Source organism: Phasianus colchicus, chromosome 28 (genome assembly GCF_987193195.1).
Source record: "Phasianus colchicus chromosome 28, bPhaCol1.hap1.1, whole genome shotgun sequence".
Lineage (NCBI taxonomy): Eukaryota > Metazoa > Chordata > Aves > Galliformes > Phasianidae > Phasianus > Phasianus colchicus.
In genome coordinates, this window is record NC_143463.1 from 2,349,534 (window position 1) to 2,371,004 (window position 21,471).

Sequence of the window (21,471 nt, forward strand, 5' to 3'; positions counted from 1 at the left end):
CCCAAAGGGGAGGTGGATATGATCTGAAGGCAACCGTTCAGGTATGAGACCTGAATTACCCCCTTGGTACAGTCTCAGAACTGTCAGAGAACCTCAGTCTGATGAAAACCTAAATGTTCCCCTCTCTTTGCCTAGACTACAGCCTCCAGTGACAGGAACTTCTCACACACTAAAACATTTTCTTACTCAAACCCATTAGCTTGTCCTATATGCTTGAGAGCTATGGACAACTTATCTTTGCCAACAGAAGGGAAAGGAGCCATCAGAAGAGAAAGTGGCTGTTCATGTTGTCTCAGTGAGTAGCAGATAGGAAAAAAATTATCTTGTGTGTCACGTTTTTCTCCCAAAGAAAGTAGGAACAAAGGTTTGATGTTCTTTCTATTTGCAAACCACATCTGTAGGTCTCACAGTGCACTGGCCGTGCAAACCAGGGCAGCCTCTCTTCTTCTCCATCCCCAGCTCAGATGCATCCAGCTCTGCCATCTCTCTTTGCCCACTGACAGCAGCCCAAATACTGAAACCTGCTGATCTCAGAGTGTTTGAGCAAGGGCTGAGTCACTGATGAGATAAAGTCAGGCTGAAGCGAGCACAGAGTGAGTTCAGTACTCTACAGTTGATTCTGTTCTCCATAAATTTCCTCAAAATCTCTTCTCTTGCTGACCACTCCCTCACTCCTTATCTCAATTCCCCCCATTCTCCTTGTCGTTTTTTTTACTCTTTACTTTGCATTATTCTTTAAAACTCTTTCTAATTCTCACATTCTCCATCTGAAGGGTGGAACATCTTATAACTTCAACACCCACAGTGATAACGAGGGACATGATAAACCATTGATGCTCACATCTGATCAACACCATCTGACAGTCTGTCACACCGCCGGTGCAGATCTATTGCATTGCAACATATCTTATCACCAGTACGTGAACATTTATCAATTGCATGAAGATCACCAGCGTGCACTCACCTTTCTATCTCTTTTGGCTATCTAGGCACTTTCGTTTTGTTCAGCATCATGACAACTATGTGACTAACACAGCCATCAGAGAAGCTGAACAAGGCACGATGCCCCTGCAGAGTGCCATCACATGCATCTATATACAGCAGACCAGAAGTAGCCAAGCATAATTGTGGTCTTTTATTATCAACCCCATTGCACGTGAAGAAAACAGAAGGCAAGCTGAAAAACTAGATTAAAAATAGATGTTCTTCATGGACAAGAGGAATGCAGGTTGTTTGCCTTAGGTATTAACAATGCATTGCTCCAGCAAACCAACCCAAGATTCCTCCCAAACACTCCCATCGTTCAGAGCACGGTTGTGCTCTTCCTAATATTTGTAGGTGTGGACACAGCTGCAGAGGGACTTTAATGTAATGTCACAGGTGTGAATGCCAAGGTTGTGAGCAGGAAGGGTAAAACGAGGAAGAAAAACCACTGATGTATTTTCAGAACTTGCTGGAAGTCATCTTACCAACAGAAATGAATGGACACCACTTTGTGGTGCATAAAGTGCGCGCTCCTGACAATGCATCTGAACTTAAAGGCAAAATAAGGCATGACTATTTTCAGTGGGATAAAAAAATGCAAAAAATAATACAAAAAAAAAAAAAAATCAAAAGGAAGGAATCAAAATAGACTTTCAGAATCAAAATTCCAAATCCAGAGGTGGGGGAGCACATGGCTACAGAGCTGCCCCATGCAGGGAACATGGCAAGAGCCAACGCCGAGCTGGTGCCTTGGCATCCAGAAGTCTGGTGGCTGGGAAATCTTGTAGCCAGAGTGCCAAAAGGCCAATGATTCGTAGGCAGATGGGTGAGCTGGCAGCAGGCAAGGCAGGCTCGCCCGTCAGACACCCTGGCCAAGGCTTGATTATTTCCACTGAAAGCTTTGACGGAATCGAAACCTTTCCACGGAACATTTCAATTCAGTCTAATCAGCATTTTCAGATGGAAAAGTCTTCTGAAGGAAAATTTCCTTCCAACTCATTTACTCCCGGGGCAAATGAGTGTGGTGTGGGTGTAAGGCATGGTCATGTCAGAGAGGTGGCAGCTGCCACATCCTTTGGCACAGTGTAAATAGGGATGCGGTGTAACAGGCAGGCAAGAATCAGCTCCCTCCCCAGTATCAACATACCATGCCATCCTCAGCAAACACCAGGAATTGATTTTGGCTATGATTTGGTGCATTTTGGGAAATAGCCTGGAAAGACATGCAGTCAAGAACCCTGGACCTAGAATGAATAGTAAATCCGGTCTAGGCATGGCAAAGTGTGTGGCCATCTATCTTTGTCTCTTTGGCTGTCTTTCTGCCTTTTTTGTTCCCCAGAGCAGTGCTTTCCAGAAATACACAACCTAATACTTTGTGAATTTGCTTCAGCCTTTTGCAGTTTGCACATGTTGTGCTCTGAGTGAGTCTTACTGAAAGCAATGCTTTTATTTGCAAGCAAGAAGCACAGCAAGAACGTATGTGGGAAGTGACAGCAAGGGCAGGTCCTAAGGCTCCAATAGGAAAGACCCTCAAGCAAAGAGACTTAACCAATGGTTTACAAGGACCAAGCATGTGGTCTTTGCTGATCAACTTTGATGCCAGGTTTAAGTCTAAGATCTCCATCAGTGCAACTGTTTGCTTATGCCACAGTTTTCACCAACCCACGTCCAAATGTGTGTGCAAATACACACACAGGCATAAACAAGGATATTTTGGTCCTTCTTCTGTGCAGGTGTTGAAATTACATGGATGCTATGCTAAGATGGACAAAGTGCTACTTTTTGTGTGTCTGTGTGAGCCTGTGCAAACCTCACCTTCAAAAAAAGGAACTCAGTATTTTTATGACAGTAAATAGGGAAATCCCCAAACACACTGTCTTGCTCTAACCACTTTCATATAACATTTAACTAGATATTCCAAAATGTTAACAAATAAAAAGGCATGGAAAAAGTCTGCAATGGTTAATAAGAGATATGATAAGTGGAAAAGGAGAAAGAATTCTGTTTTTTGTGTTTGTGTATCAACTGACACAAAGCAAAATGAGGATGGAAAAAGCATTCTATGGACTGTACAGTGGTTAAAAACCAAACACAAGAAGATAGATACTGGATTGTGCCAGTACATCATCTAGTCCAGCATCCATTTATACATCAATTGCCTTTCTTGATTTTAGCATACCCCAGTCTCCCATCCTTGTCACTCCTTCCCTTGTGGGTTTTGACCTTGTTTCTCTGTATACTGGCAATAGAACAAGTGCAGGCCATGGATGTGGATGGAGAAAGCCAGCTTGACGAGATGGAAATGGGAGCTCACGTCAATGGAGAATGACACACACAGTTCACCCTCCATCACTGGGATCAGGGGATGCCTTAGTACAGATGCAGACTGAGAAGACCCATGTAAGGGAAAACAGATTTCAGAGGTAGAGCTTAAATGATGAGGGAATTAAGTGATGGGAATTTGTGGAGATCATTCTTCCCACCGAGTCCGTGGAAGGAGGATGTAAATGTTCCTTGTGAGCAATTTCCAAAGGATGATATGACTTACAGTCAGGACAAATAATTACCTACATTTTCTGCACTTTGTTTTTGACCCTTTGAGCTGCAGAATAACTCCTCTGTGGAACTTGGCGCAGAAATAATCAGGCATGTTTATGCCCAGGCATATCTAGATAGGTTTCTGTGTGTGTATGTGTATATAAATGAATTCAAGGTGCAGATCTCTGCATGCACACAATAACACAGGTTGTACGTTTGTTTGTTTGCAAACTGCCTACCTAAAGTGGAAGCCTCCTAAGCACTTCAAACTCACCTTAACTACAGTGAACATGAACTGCATTCTCCCTGGTGTCCATGATTTAATTTTTATGAGAAAACCTATTTGTTTTCCTTTCCCTTTTCCCTTTTCCCTTTTCCCTTTTCCCTTTTCCCTTTTCCCTTTTCCCTTTTCCCTTTTCCCTTTTCCCTTTTCCCTTTTCCCTTTACCTCTCCCCCTCCCTTTCCCTTTTCTTCTCCCCTTTCCTTTCCCCTTTCCCTTCCCATTCTTTAAAACCCCATTTCCTCCAAGGACCTTCACAAACTGATTAATAATCTGCCTCTTTTGCTGCTCCATCTCATCTCGAGTGGTTTGACCAGCATCATTCCCTCAGTCTAGCAGTGAAATGGCACACCCTGGTCTCAGAGTGACAGCACTGACACTACAGATGTCAGCGGGTTTTAATAGCAGAAACTGCTGCCAACTCTTAAACAATGGCTCAGGCATGACAGAAGGGATGGAGAAGCCTTCCAGCCCTTCAGGCCAACTACTTCCCAGGGCCAAAATCTGTGCAGAACTGCAGTGATAGAAGCAAAATCCATCCCAATTGCCAAATACCTCCAAGATCACTGCAATGAGAGGCCAACTCAGTGTTATCATCCTGGCAGTCCAAATCCAAATCACTGTCCATCACTGAGCTTCTTTCTCTAATGTGACAGTGAGTTACAGAGCTTATATGAAAGTCTCTCCTTCATTTTGGCTAAAATATGTCACATCTCATTATTGTGTAGTAATTGGCAGAAGAATGTGAGGGGCTGTAGACAGAGTCTATTCTTATTAGTAGCTGGGGTGAATGACCACTGAAGGCAGCAATCCTCCAAACTGATGAGATATTTCTATTCCCTCTCCTCCTCTGCAATCATCATGCAAGTCATTTCTCTTGAAATCAGTAACATGTCTGTACAGGTAAAGTCAGAATGATGGTGGTGAAGGAGCACAGCAGTTTATTGTTGGGGCTCAGGGGAAGAGCATGAAGAAGCCCAAAGGGATGAAAGCCCACAGCCTTTGAGTGCAAAGGAGGAGCTCTCTGTGGTTGTTAATGTGGGTGCATGGGTGAGGTTTTGAAGACAAGGTTCAGATACAGCATTATGGGCTTGGAGCTTGATGATCCTTGAGGTCCCTTCCAACCCAAGCCATTCTATGATTCTGTGATCTCACCAGGAAAGGTGAGACTTAATATGACTTTTTCAGGTTTTCCACTACCCTGGTCACAGCAATGCACGTGTGTTCAGCTTCACTTTGAGTTAATAAAAGAAGCAGAAAGGAAATCCATATCTCAGAACCATGAAAAGTCCCCAGGGACTCGTAGAATCATTAAGGTTGGAAAAGACCTTTGAAATCATCCAGCCCAACCATCCACCCACCACCAATATTGCCCAGTAAATCATGTCCCCAAGTACCACATCTATCCTATCCTTAAACACCCCTGGGAACAACGACTGCAGCGCTTCCCTGAGCATCTTCCTTGCAGCAAGAAGTCTGGCAGTCCCACAGATACACTTAGAGCTGTTTGTACATTTTTTTGTTCCTGGCAATGATTTTGACAACAATAAGCAGAAAAAGGAGTTGTCTTTTTTGAGCAGTTTTTCTTCTTATCCTTTGGAGGCAATTTGAAACCAACATGACAAAAACAAAAACAAAAAAAAAAAACAAAAAAAAAAACCTACAAAAGCAAACAAACAATGTGGGAATCTTTTGGCTGCAATGTTTTGATTGTCCACATTGAAAACCAGTGGAGAGAAGAAATAAGAGAGATTTCCAAACTTTGAGTATGAATATTCAATTATAATTGAAAATTGATATTTGCTGTGGAAAATATCCTGCTAGATGAAAACCCATATTTCTGTGGAAAAATGGATTGAATGTTTTTCTTCGTGCAGCTCTTCTGCACAGCAGATGGCAACACAGAAACCATTGGGTGCAACAGTCTCCAAAATGATCTCTGAATATCTGAAATGCTCTCACTATCCGATGTAATGGCCCAATCACTGTACACGATGCATTTCCATAAAAAGGCCTTTTATTCATATTTCCTTTCATAACTCACCACTTCCAACATGTTGCAGTTAGATCATAATTTCTGGAGATAAGTATTTCCAGATCTTTAAGTCAGAAGGTTGTTTTTCCATGGAAAAAAAAAAACAAAACAACAGTTCTCAGCATCTTCTATCTTGACAGGTAGAAAACCCCATGGCCTTATTTCCCAATGGAAAAAATTAAGAAAAATATTATATTCTAAGCATGGTTATGGTTGGTATAGTCCAGCCTGTTGTTGAGCAGTCTGAAGTTAAGCTGGTGCTCCTGGCTCTAGGCTTGCAGCAGGAACCTGAGCAGTAACTCTCATTGTGATTTCTTTTGGGAATAAAGAGGGAGAAGAATGCCCTCTACAGCTCAGCCTGTTCCCAGACCCACAGTCCTGGGCTGTATCACCCAGTAGGATACAGCCAAACATCCAGAGCAAAGCTGACACATTTTACACAGAGAACTAAGATCAAAGTCACTCAGATACTTTGAGCATTTTAATTCACAATGATTAAAATGACCAAGAAGAGATTCTGTAAAAGCTGATGTATCCCCAGCCCCATTTGTACCCCTTGCGTTGGGTGGTTCAGCTCTCACTGCTCTTCCACTCCAAGTCTATGGATTGAACCAGTTGATGTCTGGGACTCAGAGCAGTGTTTGTGCATTCAGCAAGCATTTAATTCACCCCAGTACATCTCAGTGTTTCATCTTTGGTGTCCACCAGGTGGCACAGGCTATCGACATGTTTACAAACAGGTAAAGCTGCCTACAATGGTGACTATCAGCTTCTCTGGATTGCACTGAGCCTCAGCAGAGCAATGTCCTTTTTTTTCCTGTCCCTGGGGTATGCAAGACAAGCTGTAATCCTCATCCAGCAAAGTGAATCCCAGCTGTATCAGCGGAACGTCATCACTGTGTTACAACAGAAAGCAAAAGCACAATGAGATCCCAGCACTGTCAAAGCAGATGCAGTGTACACCATGAAAGTATCAGCACCATAAAATTTGCAGCCAATGAATATCTTCACTTTAGTGATCAGGAATTTAAATCCATAGAGAGATACCACTAACTTTAATATAAAAAAAATCCCTCGTTTCACAACCACATCTTATTTGTGCCATCACTTTCTGGCAGCACATACTTCTGTGAACAAATACATTGAAGGATGAAGCACAGGAAGAGTAAAATCAGATCAAAACTCTCAGACAAGCACCTTGAGAACTCACTAAGAATTGCATCTACTTCCATTGAAACAGTCTTTGATGCACCAATTTCACAAAAATGAGCTCAAATATCCCACTATTCCTATGTTTTTCATGCCTTTTAAAAAACGTTTTCATAGAAAATCTTTTAAAAAAGATGTTTTGTTACTCACGTACATTAACTATATTACTTATTTTATATGCAGCCCAAGACAGTGGGGTCAAGTGCACCCTCAGTGAGTTTGCTGATGGCAGCAGGCTGAGTGGTGCAGTTCATACAGCAGAAGGAAGGGATGCTATCCAAAGGGACCTAGACAGGCTTGAAAAGGTGGGCACATGATAACCTGATGAGGTTCAACAAAGCCAAGTGTGGGGTTGGGGCAATCCCAGGTGGGAATACAGACTGGGAGAAGAACTCCTTGAGAGCAGCCCTGCAGAGAAGGTCTTGGGGGTCCTGATGGATGAAAAGATGGACAGGAGCCAGCAGTGTGTGCTTGCAACCCAGACAGCCAACAGACCCCTGGGCTGCACCTACAGAGGAGGAGCAGTGGGCAGAGAGGGGACAGTCCCCTCTGCTCTACCCTCATGAGGCCCCATTTAGAGTAGTGCATCCAGATCCGGGAACTCCAGCACAGGAAGGATGTGGGGCTGTCAGAGTGGGTCCAGAGGAGGGCCACGAAGATAAAAAAGTGCTGGAGAAAGGCTGAGGGTGCTGGGGGTGTTCAGCTTGGAGAAGAGAAGGCTTCAGGAAGACCTCCCTGGGGTTTTCCAGCACTGAAAGGGAGCTTACAAGTAGAAGGGAGAGTGATATTTTACACGGTCTGATAGGACAATAGAGAATGGCTTTAAGCAAAAGAAAAGGGAGATTTCGGCTAGCTTTTAGGGGGAATTTTTTTTTTACTCAAATGGTGTTGAGGCACTGAAATGCCCAGAGAATCACAGGATTGTAGGGGTTAGAAGGAATGTGAGTGCCCCATCCCTGGAGGTGCCCAAGGATGGGTTGGATGGGGCCCTGGGCAGCCTGATCTGATGTCTGGCAGCCCAGCCCATGGCAGGGGCTTGGAACTAGATAATCTTTAAGGTCTCCTCCAACCCGAGCCTTTCTATGATTCTATGATTACCAGCATGGGATCTTTCTCCCCACATCTACTGCATGCTCAGGGTAATTCTGCCCTCCTTCCTTCCCCTCCCATCTCCCAGTGGGGCTCTGCCACCACTGCCCCTCACCAGCACGGCCCCCTCCCTCAGCTCCATGCATGAGGCACTTGGACACGTAGCTTTCTGAGTGACTCAACCCCTGCAGCAGACTCTCTTCAACTTCAGGCTCAGGGAGGCCACCCCCTCCACTGCCACCACTGGGGATGACGAGTGTTCAGGGTGTAAATGCTAACGGGAAGCATAGTGAAAGCAGCGGTGCCACCGGGGCCACCTGATTCTCGTAGTGCTGTCTGCCCTGCCACCTCCTCTTACGTAATGACTGCATGACTCTGGCTTTCCTGAGACCTCATTATTTAAAAAAAAAAAAAAAAAAAAAATTAAAAGATAAAAGAAAAAAAGATCTTCACTGACCCACTGGCACGTTTCTCAGGACAGGGCTGTCACCAGCAATCAAGCTCTGAGGCAGAAGAGGAGCTCATCACCCCTCACCCTGCACAGTGCTTGTTGGACAGGAGCCAATGCAGGCTGACCCTGTGTGACCTACAAGGTAAGTCCTGGCCAGGGGACCCAGGCACCAGGCAATGCCTTCCCTTCCCTTCCCTTCCCTTCCCTTCCCTTCCCTTCCCTTCCCTTCCCTTCCCTTCCCTTCCCTTCCCTTCCCTTCCCTTCCCTTCCCTTCCCTTCCCTTCCCTTCCCTTCCCTTCCCTTCCCTTCCCTTCCCTTCCCTTCCCTTCCCTTCCCTTCCCTTCCCTTCCCTTCCCTTCCCTTCCCTTCCCTTCCCTTCCCTTCCCTTCCCTTCCCTTCCCTTCCCTTCCCTTCCCTTCCCTTCCCTTCCCTTCCCTTCCCTTCCCTTCCTCCTTTTTTTCCTCTGAACTCCTTACATTCATTCCAACTCCCTGCAAACACACCATCTATCTGTTCACAGACGTGATGTGTGCACACTCACCATCTTGCAGTGCTTCATACCTTTTCCAAAATTTTTCTTCCTCTCCTTAGTGAGGAGCACTGGAGTGGTTGTATTTGTGGATTTTATTGTATGGTGTTTGCCTTGTTGAGGTGCTCAGATATTTTTGTCGCTTCTGGAGCTTGCATTTTCCTGGCTGTGAGAGTAAGGAAGAATTTGCTTTCTACATTGTGCAGATTTTGTTGTTTCTAGAGCATCCCCTGGTGTGTCTATGGCAGCCAGCAGAGTAGCTGAGCTTGATCATAACATGGTGAACATAAAGTGCTGGACTTGCAGCTCCTAAGAAAGGGGTAGACACGATCTCTGCAGAGGAGCTGTAATAGAGAGGTGACTTCCTTGGCCAAAAGGAGAACCCAGCTGTTTGTGTATCTCTGTACAAAGCTTTGCTGGTAGAGATGATGAGGCCAGTTGGCTTTGGTGAAACCACTGACAGCACAATCAGCTTTCTTAGAATCATAGAATTGTTGGAGTTGGAAGGGACCATTAAAGTCTGTCTAGTCCAACTCCCTGGCAATGAACAGGGACACCCACAGCTCCAAAAGGCTCAGAGCCCCATCCAGCCAGACCTTGAGTGTCAAGGACCCACCAGTTTTCTTTCTAAGCTGGTTTCTAAGTGTTTCAAACCTTCTGCTTCCATCTTCTGCCTCCTCATCCTGTCCTTCCTTTGACGCTTATGGCCAGCTTTTAAAAAATGTAGAGTTCCTAGCTGCAAAACTGTTCTGAAAATCTCATCCTTTCTTTCCAAGTCTGTGTAATTGGCTTCCCTTTGCTGTCTCTGTATGGGGAAGGTATTGATGTGTATGCCCTTCAGTACATCCCTGGTCACGTTAGAAGAACTGAGAGCCAAGATCAAAAATTCAAATGATCCAGATGTTGAAAACTGCTTAAAAAAATTAATCATCAACATTATGTCGGACTTTCTTTCTACCATTGCTCAGCTTTTAACGTGGTTTCTTCACTTCACAAAGCTTCTGGCAACAAGCCTTTTCCTTTCTTGCTTTGAAAAAGCTTTTACATCTCATTTCAAAGATGGGGAAGGGCTGTTGTCATTTCCTCTCTAGATTTTCCCTTCAGTAACAAATGAGAGGCAGGAAGAAAGGGAAAACTATTCCAAATAAACTCTTGGAATTATATGCAGTCAGTTTTCAGGTGATGCGTGTTTATGTACCTGGAGGAAGGTGTAAAATTATTGTGTTATCTCTGTAGCTTGTGGCGAAGTAGTTTTGGTTTTGAATTTTAAGGCTGACACCTCTCATGACACTTGTACACGAAGAAAAGGAATATTTAACCCCACTTTACTGCCCAGGATTCACTGTCCTTATTTTGCTGTGGCGAAAATTTAATGTTACAGTGAAGAAGATAAAACATATTATTAGTAGAGTGGGATGAATGTCATAGTCATGAATTTAGAAGGTTCACATATTCCACTTCAAGGGCCTTATTTGGTGTTAGAAGCACTTGAAAACAGCACATAAATCTCTACCAAGGGCTTTGGTTTTGTGCTGATAGACCACAGCACAGCCTACAAGCAGAAAACCAAAGGCTGGGCCATAACGCTTTCTTTCTTAATGGGTTCCTGTGAACTCTAAAACAAGGTAATTCCTCCTGTATGGGCAGAAAGGAGGAATCCACAAACATTTTTTTACCCCCCAAAATCATGGCCCGTTGGAACTTTCTTAGGTTGCTGTGGTAGCTGTAGCTGTGGCCTTGCTTTCCGTTCCATGCAAAAACCCATATTATTTTTGTACTTGATGGTCATCATAAGTTGATCTGCAGTAGAAAATCCTCTAGAGAGAAAAGCTGATATGCAAAATAAAACGAAACCGCCATCCTGAATTCTGTGGAATTAACCAAATTTCCCCTTCTACATAAGCAGCGAGATGGCAGATATAAAATGCAAGTTAATAAGGCAGTATTTGTTGTAAAACCAAGTGACACTACATAGGCCAGAGATGTCTATCTGTCTGGATGCTGCAAATCTGCCAAATCTCATTCTGCTGTTCATAATCTCTTGGTTATTTATATAAGCAACATAAAGTGTAGTTCTACCGAGGGAGTCATTACTGTTAGCAGACAAAAGGTAGTGGTAAATGAATAGCAAAGTGTGCACTAAAGATCTGTTTCTGAAGAGTGTCAGTAAAGTTATTTGAACAGTTCTGTCATTAAATAAATAAATAGTGGGATAAATAAATTGACAGTGGGATACGCTCCGTTTTCTCTTACCTTCCATGACTTTCAGTGGCCGTGGCGTATCCTTACTTATCTGAAAAACAACATGACATAATTTTTCCTTAAAAACCAAATTCGAAAAAAATTTCCTTGGATTTCTCACTCCTTGAAATTTCTCTCATATTTTCCTCTGGTTTCTGGGTCTCTCCTCCATCCTTCCGGCTCGGCTGTCACGTAGTGTTGGTTTGACGTGTGCTTTTGCTTTGCTGCCATGTCGGTGTGGCTGTGATGGTTGGAGGTGAAGTGCCCCCACCATCAGTGCTTGGATTGAAGCGTCCCCACCATTGGTGCTGGGGAAGGTGAGGACTGGTCTAGTGCAGTTGGAGATCTCACAGAGCAAAGGACTGCTGGTGAGAGCAAAGGCGGTGGTGAGTACAGCAATCTGTGTCCAGTTGTGCGTAGTAATAGTGCAAAGAATAACTCAAGGCATGGAAAAATGTTGTTTTTCTACTGCTGTAAAAAAAAAAAAAAAAAAAAACCCTGCTGTATTTCTGTAAAAAAGCATTATAACCTGGATGCTGATTTCTGCTGCTCTGGGTGGAATCTGGAATGGGTCACACAGCATTTGTAGAGGAGCTCCTCAGTATAGCTTCAGACAGAACTCAGCAGCAGCAATTCATTTTAAACCAGAAATATTATTTCTAGGACTGGACCAGGTGAATTTACGTAACCATTTCGCTTCAGTTACCCAGGAGTATGTATTTTGAATCTGATAAAGCACTGATAAGCACCAAGTCGCTTTGGGAACGGAGAAACTCAATGAGTTGGGACTGAAATAAGGAGTTTCATCTTGAGAAGCAGTGGGTTTCTCACCAGTTCTCTGTGTGATAGAAACTCAGGCAGATGCATGACTCTGCCTTGCAGCATCTTCAAAAGTTTCATTTATTTCCTGTGATAGCAGAGTGAAAGGGAAACCTCTGACAGAAAATCTTGATATTAACAGTTAATGAATGAGAGATGTGATCACATTCTGCAGTGGGTGCCCTTTGCACACACTTCAGAGAGCGCAGGAGGCCCGGCAGCCTTCAAGGCAAACGAGTAGTGATGGCTTCCTTCCTTTAAAAAGCAAAAGGAGTGTCTCTAGAGAGCATCAGATCCTGCGATGGAACCACTGCAAAAGAACACAACGATGGGGGTCTTCCTACCAGAAAGCAATGGGGATGGCACAGCGCACAGAAATACCTGCTCCTCGCCATGCTCTGCTCCTGATCGGATACTTATTTTGTGAGAATGGTTTCTATTTCTCATTCTGAAACAGAAGGGTAAGAGCTGAGATGAGTTTTATTTAGGAGTGTTTGAAAGGGGATGCTGTTATTGGTCCTCCATCCTGGAGGTGTTTGTGGTAGAGATGGAGCAGGAAAAGAGAGGGAGGGCTAGGCTGTGGTTTGTTCACTTATGGCAAAGCTGTTTCTTAGGGCTGGGGTCTCAGTGAGTGCACTGCTGGGGTAGCAGAACCCCGTGGGGCTTTCTGTGTGCTGCGTGCCTGTGTCTGCATGGCTCAGTAGCAGTTTTCTAAATCAGGAATATTTTGTGACTGCTGATGTGAGTGCACAAGGAACAGGAGAATGGGCGATCAAGCAGGTCCCGAAGGTTTTCCTGTCCAAAGAAAGTCTTTAGGGATGGGCTTTTTGCAACAGGTGAAAGGATAAAGAAAAGAGTCAGGAGTATCAGCTGTAGAAGGTGTTCTGTTCTGATGGCTGTTTGTTAGCAAATGGATTTTGAAACTTAGGGGCAGTACGTTGCTTTTAATAGGGTTTGTTTTGATTTTCCTCCTTAAGTATTGTTATTGACTGTGACAGTGGTGTCTTTGCAGTGTCTGCAGGGTGGGGGATTTTGTCATTCGCAAATGGTTGTGCACAGTCTTTCAAAAGAGGTTTTCACATGTCCTTGGTACTGACTTTGGTGGTAATATCTAGGAAAGATGAGAAAGGCGTTGAACTGTTTCCTTCTGGGTCTCGACTTCTCATTTCCAGGACTGAAAGCCGCAGATTTGCAAAAATTAATGGCACTTTTACTTAAGGCAGCATTTCTGCTTTGTCTCATGAGAAGCTCGTAGCCTATGCTTTGCTTTAAACACACACTCAGACCTCACTGATTTCATAGCAATGATATTCTTTGCCATGGAGAGGAAGGGACTTACCTGTTGGTCTCATCCGCCTCTCATTTCTTCCTTTTGATGAGGCACCACCATATCATCTGGGGTAACTTTCAGATAATGATGAGGTTATCTTAATGAATTGATCTTCACTTTTAAAGAAAGTGTCGTGACAGCATTTTTTTTTGTCAGGTTCTGTATGAACCCAATGGAATTTTCCATCCCTGGGTAGGCAGAGCAAGGCAGAGCCGTGCATGCACTGTGAGCAGACGTCCACCTCCCGCGCCACCAACTGTTGTATTAGGTGGTGGAACAAGATTTCTCCTACATCACACCAAGGGAAACGCAGCTCCACCTTCTTGGTAGCACAAGAACAAAAGCTGCCACCTAAAATATTAATACTGCGCACACACAAAAAATGAACAACTTCATATCTGTCATCTATGCTCTTGCATGGCATAATCTTACGTCCTTTTGTTCTAGAAGCAATATCTCTGATCTGATATAGTAGGAGGTCTGGTCCTGCAAATTTGTGCATTGGTCTTGAATGTGCTACCAGGAAACAATTTGCATTAGAAAGTGTGGCCTGACCATGCTAATTGATCTAATTGATCTTGTTGGAGTGAGTTAGCTCAGGGGAACTCCTGCGCAGTATTACTGCATCCAAATGAAACAGCTCAGAGGTCACTGTGCGGTGCAGAAATGGTGAGAGAAAAGGGCACAATTCAGCTATTCTGGCTTTAAATGTTCCTGGGGCAGGGTCTACCCAGTAGGGTTGGAACTGAAGGAATAAGACAAGTGAAAAATGTCTATAAAAAACCCGAGTGTATCCAGCATAATCTGCCAAAAATCCAATGCTTTTCGCCCAAACCATGAAATAACACTGAGAAAGCTATTTGATTCTTTTTTTTAAAAAGTGATTTCTTCCCAGAGAAAAAGAATATATTTTTTTATGCTCTGTCCTACCTTGAGTCACAGTGTACAGGGGGAGGTGCCTGGGGAGCAGAGGAGAGCTGGACGGAGCAAACCACATGAAGATTCTTTATCCATCAGCAGCACACACTGAGGGTTCTGCAGACCAAGAACTGCAAAACTCTGTAGCTTGCAAAGAATCATCAGCAACTTTGAGGTTTTAAGAGATTTTCAAAGCATTTCCAGTCTTACAGTCCACTGTCAACAAACGGTAAAATTTCGAGGTCGGTTTGCAATACCTGGGTTGCTTTGAGGCTAGTTGCCGTGGGCAATGCCTGCACAGTGCTTTGATCACAAGTACAGAGGAACTGAAGGAGGTTTGTACAGCTTACAGTTGTAAGAACCTGCAGTTCTGCTGGTGAGGTTGGGGAGGTTCACGTTGTTTCAAGTGTCATGCACCCCAAAATTGCAAGAAAACTGCAATTTGACCCTAACAGAAACCCTGTTGTGATTAAGCCCCAAAGGCAACTATTTAATCTAGAATCTTAATGCATTCAAAAAGCTGAATCTATCTTTCAGCCCCCTGAAAGTCAAGTCTTTCTGTACAGATTCAGAGGGCATGGACAGGTTTTAAAGGAAATCCTCGCAGGGTCTTGCAATCTGGTTTTCAAACAAGAACCCAATGGAATGCAAAGCTGTGGTGGAAACCAGCCTTTAGAAAACCTGGTCCAAAAAGTGAACATGCTCAACTTTAAAGCTCTGTCTGAAAAGGCATCACAACACATTGACAGACGTAGAGGCATCGCAGCACGTTGGCAGCCTTACGGCAGCATTTGGCAATGTGAGTCAACAATCCTTTGTGTGTTTTCAAATAGATGTGCAGCAAATACGTGACTTTGGCAGATTCTCGTCGTTTCTGAGTCAGTTTTGTCATGAATGTAAGTTTAAAGCCTTGCCAGCAAGACTGATTCTTCCATCAGTATGAACCACAGAAGCAGTTTTCCTGGAGCTCAGTAATATAGATCCATAAGTTTTCTCCCTGTTTTTTCCCTCCTTTCTGCTGTAGGATCATGCCATCTCCCACTGAAATACAAAAAGAGATTAATAGGTATTGCTCAGCAGCACCTGCTAACTGCTGCCTTAGCATGAATGTGAAATAGTCAAGAACGTGATTAGAATAATAATAGCCCTTCACCTTAGATAGGCCAGTAGGTTTAGAGAGTTTAGAGAGCACTGTGAGATATTACCAAACCACAGACCGAGCAGCAGAGAGGACACAAGCATGTTTACTGAGGTGCTTAACAGTGCTTGTACCGCATGATGTTCCTGCAAGAAGTTTGCAAAGGTTTCTGCTGTAAATCATACCATGCTTGCTGGGGCTTGCTGCTACTATCTCATTTTATCAGGGCAAATTCTGAATAACTCCTGCGGGTTAGATACAGAAGTATAGAGGAGTTTGAGATTAGTAGCTGAGATCTGATTTAGTTTAAGCTGGTATGATTGAGGAGTGTAAACGCGGGCAAATCATAGAATGGCTGAGGTTGGAAGGGACCTTAAAAATCATGGAGCTCCAATCTTTGCCTCATTTCCATCAGCATAAAGCGAGGCTCCACCTTTGTGCTGATTTAAACTCTTTCAATCTTAAATTCTGCTGCCAGTTTGACTGTGGTGAAGTCAAACACCAGTGATGTCTCCGTGTTTCTTATGTATATGGGTGCTGAATTGAGTACAGAAAGGTAGCTGGAAATGAAAGTTTGATCCAGAAACTGTCACAACTGTCACAATAATGGCATAATGGAATAGTAGAATTGTGGGTTTTTTTTTTGTTTTTTTTTTTAAAAAAGTAGTTGGAAGTTTTTTTCCCTTTGTTCCCTCTAACATCGAATCTAAACCTTTTTGTTTAAAACCATCCCTCCTTGTCCATGTAAAAAGTCATTCTCCCTCATTTAAGTGCTGGAAGGCCACAGTGAGGTCTCCTGGAGCCTTCTCTTTGCCAGTCTGTACAGCTCCAACACTCAGCTTTCCCCATAGCAGAGGGACTCCAACTTTCTGAGCATCATTGTGACTTCCCTTGGACCCACACCAACAGCTGCACATTTTTCTTGTGCTGTGGGTTAAAAAATTTTGCCTTCTTGTGTTCTTGATTAAAAAATAGTCCTCCTGGCTCTGTTTTAGAACAAGATCCAGCTCAAAAGTAGAACTGGTGTTTGTGGAGATGAATTTGTGATGTAAGTAGGGGTGAAATGAGTTGATGTGAAGATTTAAGAAGTAGAAGAAGTGATGTGAAAAGTTGTAACATTTAGACATGTACATTAAAGATTAGTAAACTGTAAAGAACAAAACACAGACATTCACTTTATTAAAATGTTTGCATTGTAGGCTATCCGGTTCATTCTCTCTTCTAATTCAAGACAAATATGTGACCCACAGCAGTGTTCAGTTTTACAGCTTCTATCACCCACTCGCTGGAAATGTGGGGCCCTGGGCAGTCTGATCTGCTGTCTGATAAGGTGGTTGGCAACACTGCCCACAGCAGAGGTGTTGAAAGTAGACAATCTTCAAGATCCCTTCCAACCCAAGCCATTCCATGATTCAGTGATTTATGTCGTACTTGAATTCATCTAATATTTCATTATGCAAGAACAATTAGGTGGAGTTAGCTCAAAGATGTCCTTGGTGCAATCTTTAGTCCTATCTTTATTTGGTTCCCCTTTTGCTTTTGATGGTCACACTATCCCAAGGCAACAAAACTACAAATTTTAATGTTGCGTTGCACAAAGATGTGCTTCCTTCTCTTTCTTTGTAATCCACTGCCCGATAACTCCAGTGCACGTGCTTTATCCTTGAGAAATAACGAGTTAGCCTTTCTGTATACAGAAATAAATCGATGCCTGTTCCAGTTGCCTTTTGCTGGCACTATTCTAATTTATTTCATCCTTGGGAAGAAGAATAACGTAACTTGAGTACCCCAAATTATGATCACAAAAAAAAAAACCAAAAAACAAAAACAACAAACAGATTCACCATTGTTTGATGAGGCAGTGAGTTTTATTTAAAGAGAAGTGTGTATCACCTCGTACATCTGCAGTGAAGCAGTTCCTGTCAGATATATATTTTTGCTGGAGGGCTCTGTACAACCTGTTGGAAAGTATAGTTCATCAGAGGCTGCTCGTGGTGAAGATAAGAGAAGAGGTTGTTTGCTGGAAGGAAGAACTCAGGTTTTTTGTTACTTTTTTTTGTTCTGTCTCATGCATACCTCTTTTGGGTCCCTTTTATTTCATGCCCTTCCCAGCTACGTTGACCACAGTCTGTTGGTTACCACATCTTGAAACTTCTTACAGGATGTCCTCATGACAGGCACTGGGAGCAAGAGGTGGACAAGGAGAAGACAAACTACTTTACCCGATGCAGCTGATGAGTTTACACAGTGAAAAAGCCACCTGTTCATCTTTGACTCATTCAACAAAGAAGTCACGTCAAATACTAACTTGAAAAATTCCTGGTAAGTGATTACACCCTAAAACAATAGCATATTTCTGCCTTTTGACGCTGCCAGTAACCACAGGCACACTCACTTTGATGCTTTGAGTTCAGGAGTCAATTTAAACAAAAACCAGAGGAACTACCCCAAACATATTCACACTAAAGGAGATTCTTTGTTTTGGTCTTTAGTTACCCTCAGAATCTTCGCATACTGTTTGAGATCTCAAAGAGTTACAGCTAAACTAAAACAATTTAATTACAAAATCACACTGATTGGGACAGAGTACTTTCCTGGAACTTGCCCTGATTTAAACCAGCAAAGAGCTCTGGTCGTGCTGAACAAGTCAGACATCAAATAAATGTGGATTTGTCTGTAGATGCATATTTGTCTATTCTGCAGATCTGCGTTGTGCAGAAAGCAGAGTAGACAACAACGTGCCAACACTGGAGGTATTTATATCCGTAAAAATAAACAGCAGCCATTTTGCATAGAGAGTGTCAGAGGGACCACATGCAGGTGCTTACTTCTAGACATCCCTACCTGATCAGCACAGCCCATTTGATTTCCTGGAGGATCCACATGTTACAGGAAGCTTGCAGTTTAGAGGAAGATGTGTGGTGATAACTCTTGATGGTTGTCCTACCAAAATCACAAACGTAATCAAATCCAGCTTCATAAAGTAAGACCAGTGGCTTTTAGGAGAATCCAGGACTGAGGAGATGCGTTTGAGATGTAATCCTATTTCATCTGCTGAGGTATGTAACTAAAATAAATCAATTCTCTTCCCTTTGCCTTCTTTATCTGAGAAACAGAGGCAATGAGGCTTATCTCCTAAGCAAGGCAGTTTGAGATCAGTGGCAGATAAACAGTAACTTTTGTTATCCTGATTTAAGTCAGGCAAAGTGCTCGTGATTGTGCACAGGGTTGTCTCCTCTTTAACTCTTAGTCAACTTTTGGGTATTCTGTAGAGACATCCAAGGTCAGGGGATGAGATTTGAGCACCCCGATGGAGCTTTGGGTGTCTGTGTTCACTGCAGGGAGTGGGACCACATGGCCTTGAAGGTTCCCTTCCAACTCAATTGGTTCTGTGACTCTATGGTTCTATGATGGTTTTTGAAGCAACATTGAGATTTGAAGACTTGGATGCGTCAACTATGTTCCTGGTGTGACAGCTGGAAAAAAAAATCACAGGGTTATCTTAATTTGTTCTTTTTTTTTTTTTTTTGGTCCTTCATGTTGTTTATTAATGTAACGATTAACAGCAGCTTCAGTGGTAACAGCTTTATGTCTCAATTCTGGCAGAACTGAGCTGCATCAACAACCATGGACAACTTCATGGCGCCGCTGAGCGCCATCGGCGACCTCACACTTCAGCACAGCAAAGCAAAGTTCCTGCACAGCAGAGTGAGCGGACCCTCCCGGCGCAAACGGGAGTTCATGCCAGACGAGAAGAAGGACAACATGTACTGGGAGAAGAGACGCAAGAACAACGAGGCGGCCAAACGCTCGCGGGAGAAGAGGCGACTCAATGACTTCGCCATGGAGAGTCAGCTGGCCGCGCTCAGCGAGGAGAATGCCATCCTCAGGACGGAGCTGCTGGCCCTCAAACTGCGCTTTGGGCTCATCAGCCCCGATGCCAGCACCCACCAGGGCCGCTCCCTGCAGGATTTCCTGGGGATTTATTTCCGAGGGCACAAAGGGCTCTCGCCGTTCCCTGAAGCAGAGCCCTTTGCTGGGGATTCCTGCCGCTTCACAAAGAGCTTTGTGCCAAGGGTGCTGGAGCCGGCCGACTTTTCATGCAAAACCTTTAACCCATCTAGAAACTTCCTTGGCTGTGACTCAAAGCCAGTTCCTATGGACACACCTGGCCTACACCAACCAAAGAGGCTCGATTCAGCCTTCAGATCCACAGTTTGCTCTCCTTTCCTTGATTACCACTGCCCAGACAAACATGCGTTCCATTTGCCTTTCCCAGGCAGTACCTGCTTCTCATCCCCTTGTCCTAGTCTGGCAGAGGTGAGCAAGGAGAGCACCACGACTGTCTCAGATGAAGACGATGAGCAGCAAGTGCCCAAAACTTCTCCTCCACCCCCATGTAGCTTGCCCTCCCCTTTAGAAGATCACACAAAGGGCCGAAGCTCTTCAGCTCTGCCTCACAAACTCCGGATTAAGACCAAAGCCCTCGGAGGACAGTGACCATGGACCCCTCTGTGGGAGCAGAAATAACTCCTCTGGGAGCAGACATGATTTATTCCAATGACATGAACCGTTTGGAAGGAGGGGTGGGAGGGAAATGTCTTTAAAGAAGGAAGTAATTTTTTCTCTTTGGCTTAAATGCTGAGGGAAGTCATAGGGCTGGGCTGCATCACTACAGCACAACTGCAGTTGGCCATGATGTCAGTCTTGCTGTGGTGGACCTGCCAGACCCCATGACTGCTGGTAAGCTTCAGTTTCACCTGGTTGCTCTACTTGCCAACCAAACAAAAACTTCATAGCATCACAGAATGGGTTGGAGGGGACCTTAAAGATCATCTAGTTCCAAGACCCAGCTGTGGGCTGGGTGCTCCCACCAGATCAGGCTGCTCAGGATCCCATCCAACCTTGAAGTGTGAAGGAATGAGGGGCAGGAAGAGGCAAAGAGGTGGTGCCCACATCATGGAACACAATAGTGGCTCCACACCACTGCTACAGCTGCTGGGTGTGACCACCATTTTAATTCCCTTTGCTTTGTCATCACCTCTATCTTCACAAACAGGGATGAAAATCTAATTGTTTAACACTGGAAATTGTGGATAGAAAGAGTTTCATACCCTCCAGCTGTCTGGAGCAAGAAAAAGGAATAGCAGTAAGAAGGCAGCAGATTCACTCTGGCATGAACTGAGAGCAGAACCTGGTCCATTTCACCCTCACTTTGTCATAATTTATCTTCAGAGGGAATGAACTCTTTTTCTCTTTGACTGGAGACAGCACGGTCCGTAAGATACATTTATTTCCATTTATTTTTGTAACAGCTATTTTGGAGGACTATTACTATTTTTTGTTTTACTAAAAAGTGAAACATCTCTTCGTCCTACTACTTTCCTTGTAAATATTTTCAGAAATGCATGTAAGCATTTTCAGAAATGACACTTCTGTATTTGAAAATTGCTTTTATAAAACATTCTCTTAACTTTAGCTGAATTGTCTGATCCATTTTCTTATTTTGAAATTAATTACTTACAAAATAAAACCGCTCCGTGGCACACTGTTCTCACTGAACTGTCTGTGGAATGAGGACAATTGTTAAGCATTTTTCTAGAAAGCATTTTATAGATAATGAATAAATGCACCAATGAGAAGAGTGTAAAAGGAAAAACAATGATACGTGAAGTGGGGGGTAAAAATCCCTCACATTGGCTCAGAATGAGGGCCCTTATTGCTAGGAGAGGCTGGGAGAGCTGGGAATGTTCAGCCTGGAAAAGAGGGGATTCAGCTGAGGGTGATCTGATCAATGTTTCTAAATGTCTGCATCACGGAATCACGGAATCATTAAGGTTGGAAAAGACCTCTCAGATCCCCAAGCCCAACCCCAGCCCACCCCACCATGCCCACTGACCATGTTCCCCA

General features: G+C 43.7%; 1 protein-coding gene across 4 annotated transcripts; it reads left to right on the forward strand.

Moving 5' to 3' along the window:
- Positions 1-8,440: 8,440 nt before the first annotated feature.
- Positions 8,441-21,110, forward strand: NFILZ (NFIL3 like basic leucine zipper). 4 transcript variants are annotated; one of them, XM_031604610.2, is made up of 3 exons: positions 8,441-8,728; positions 17,723-17,883; positions 19,168-21,110. In XM_031604610.2, exon 3 carries the CDS (start codon positions 19,189-19,191, stop codon positions 20,059-20,061), a length of 873 nt encoding a protein of 290 aa, XP_031460470.2. In that variant the 5' UTR covers positions 8,441-8,728; positions 17,723-17,883; positions 19,168-19,188; the 3' UTR covers positions 20,062-21,110. The 4 variants fall into 4 exon arrangements, with proteins under 4 accessions (XP_031460470.2, XP_089982175.1, XP_089982173.1 ...); XM_090126049.1 differs by lacking the exon at positions 8,441-8,728 and adding an exon at positions 11,626-11,742; XM_090126047.1 differs by lacking the exon at positions 8,441-8,728 and adding an exon at positions 11,847-12,636.
- Positions 21,111-21,471: the final 361 nt, after the last annotated feature.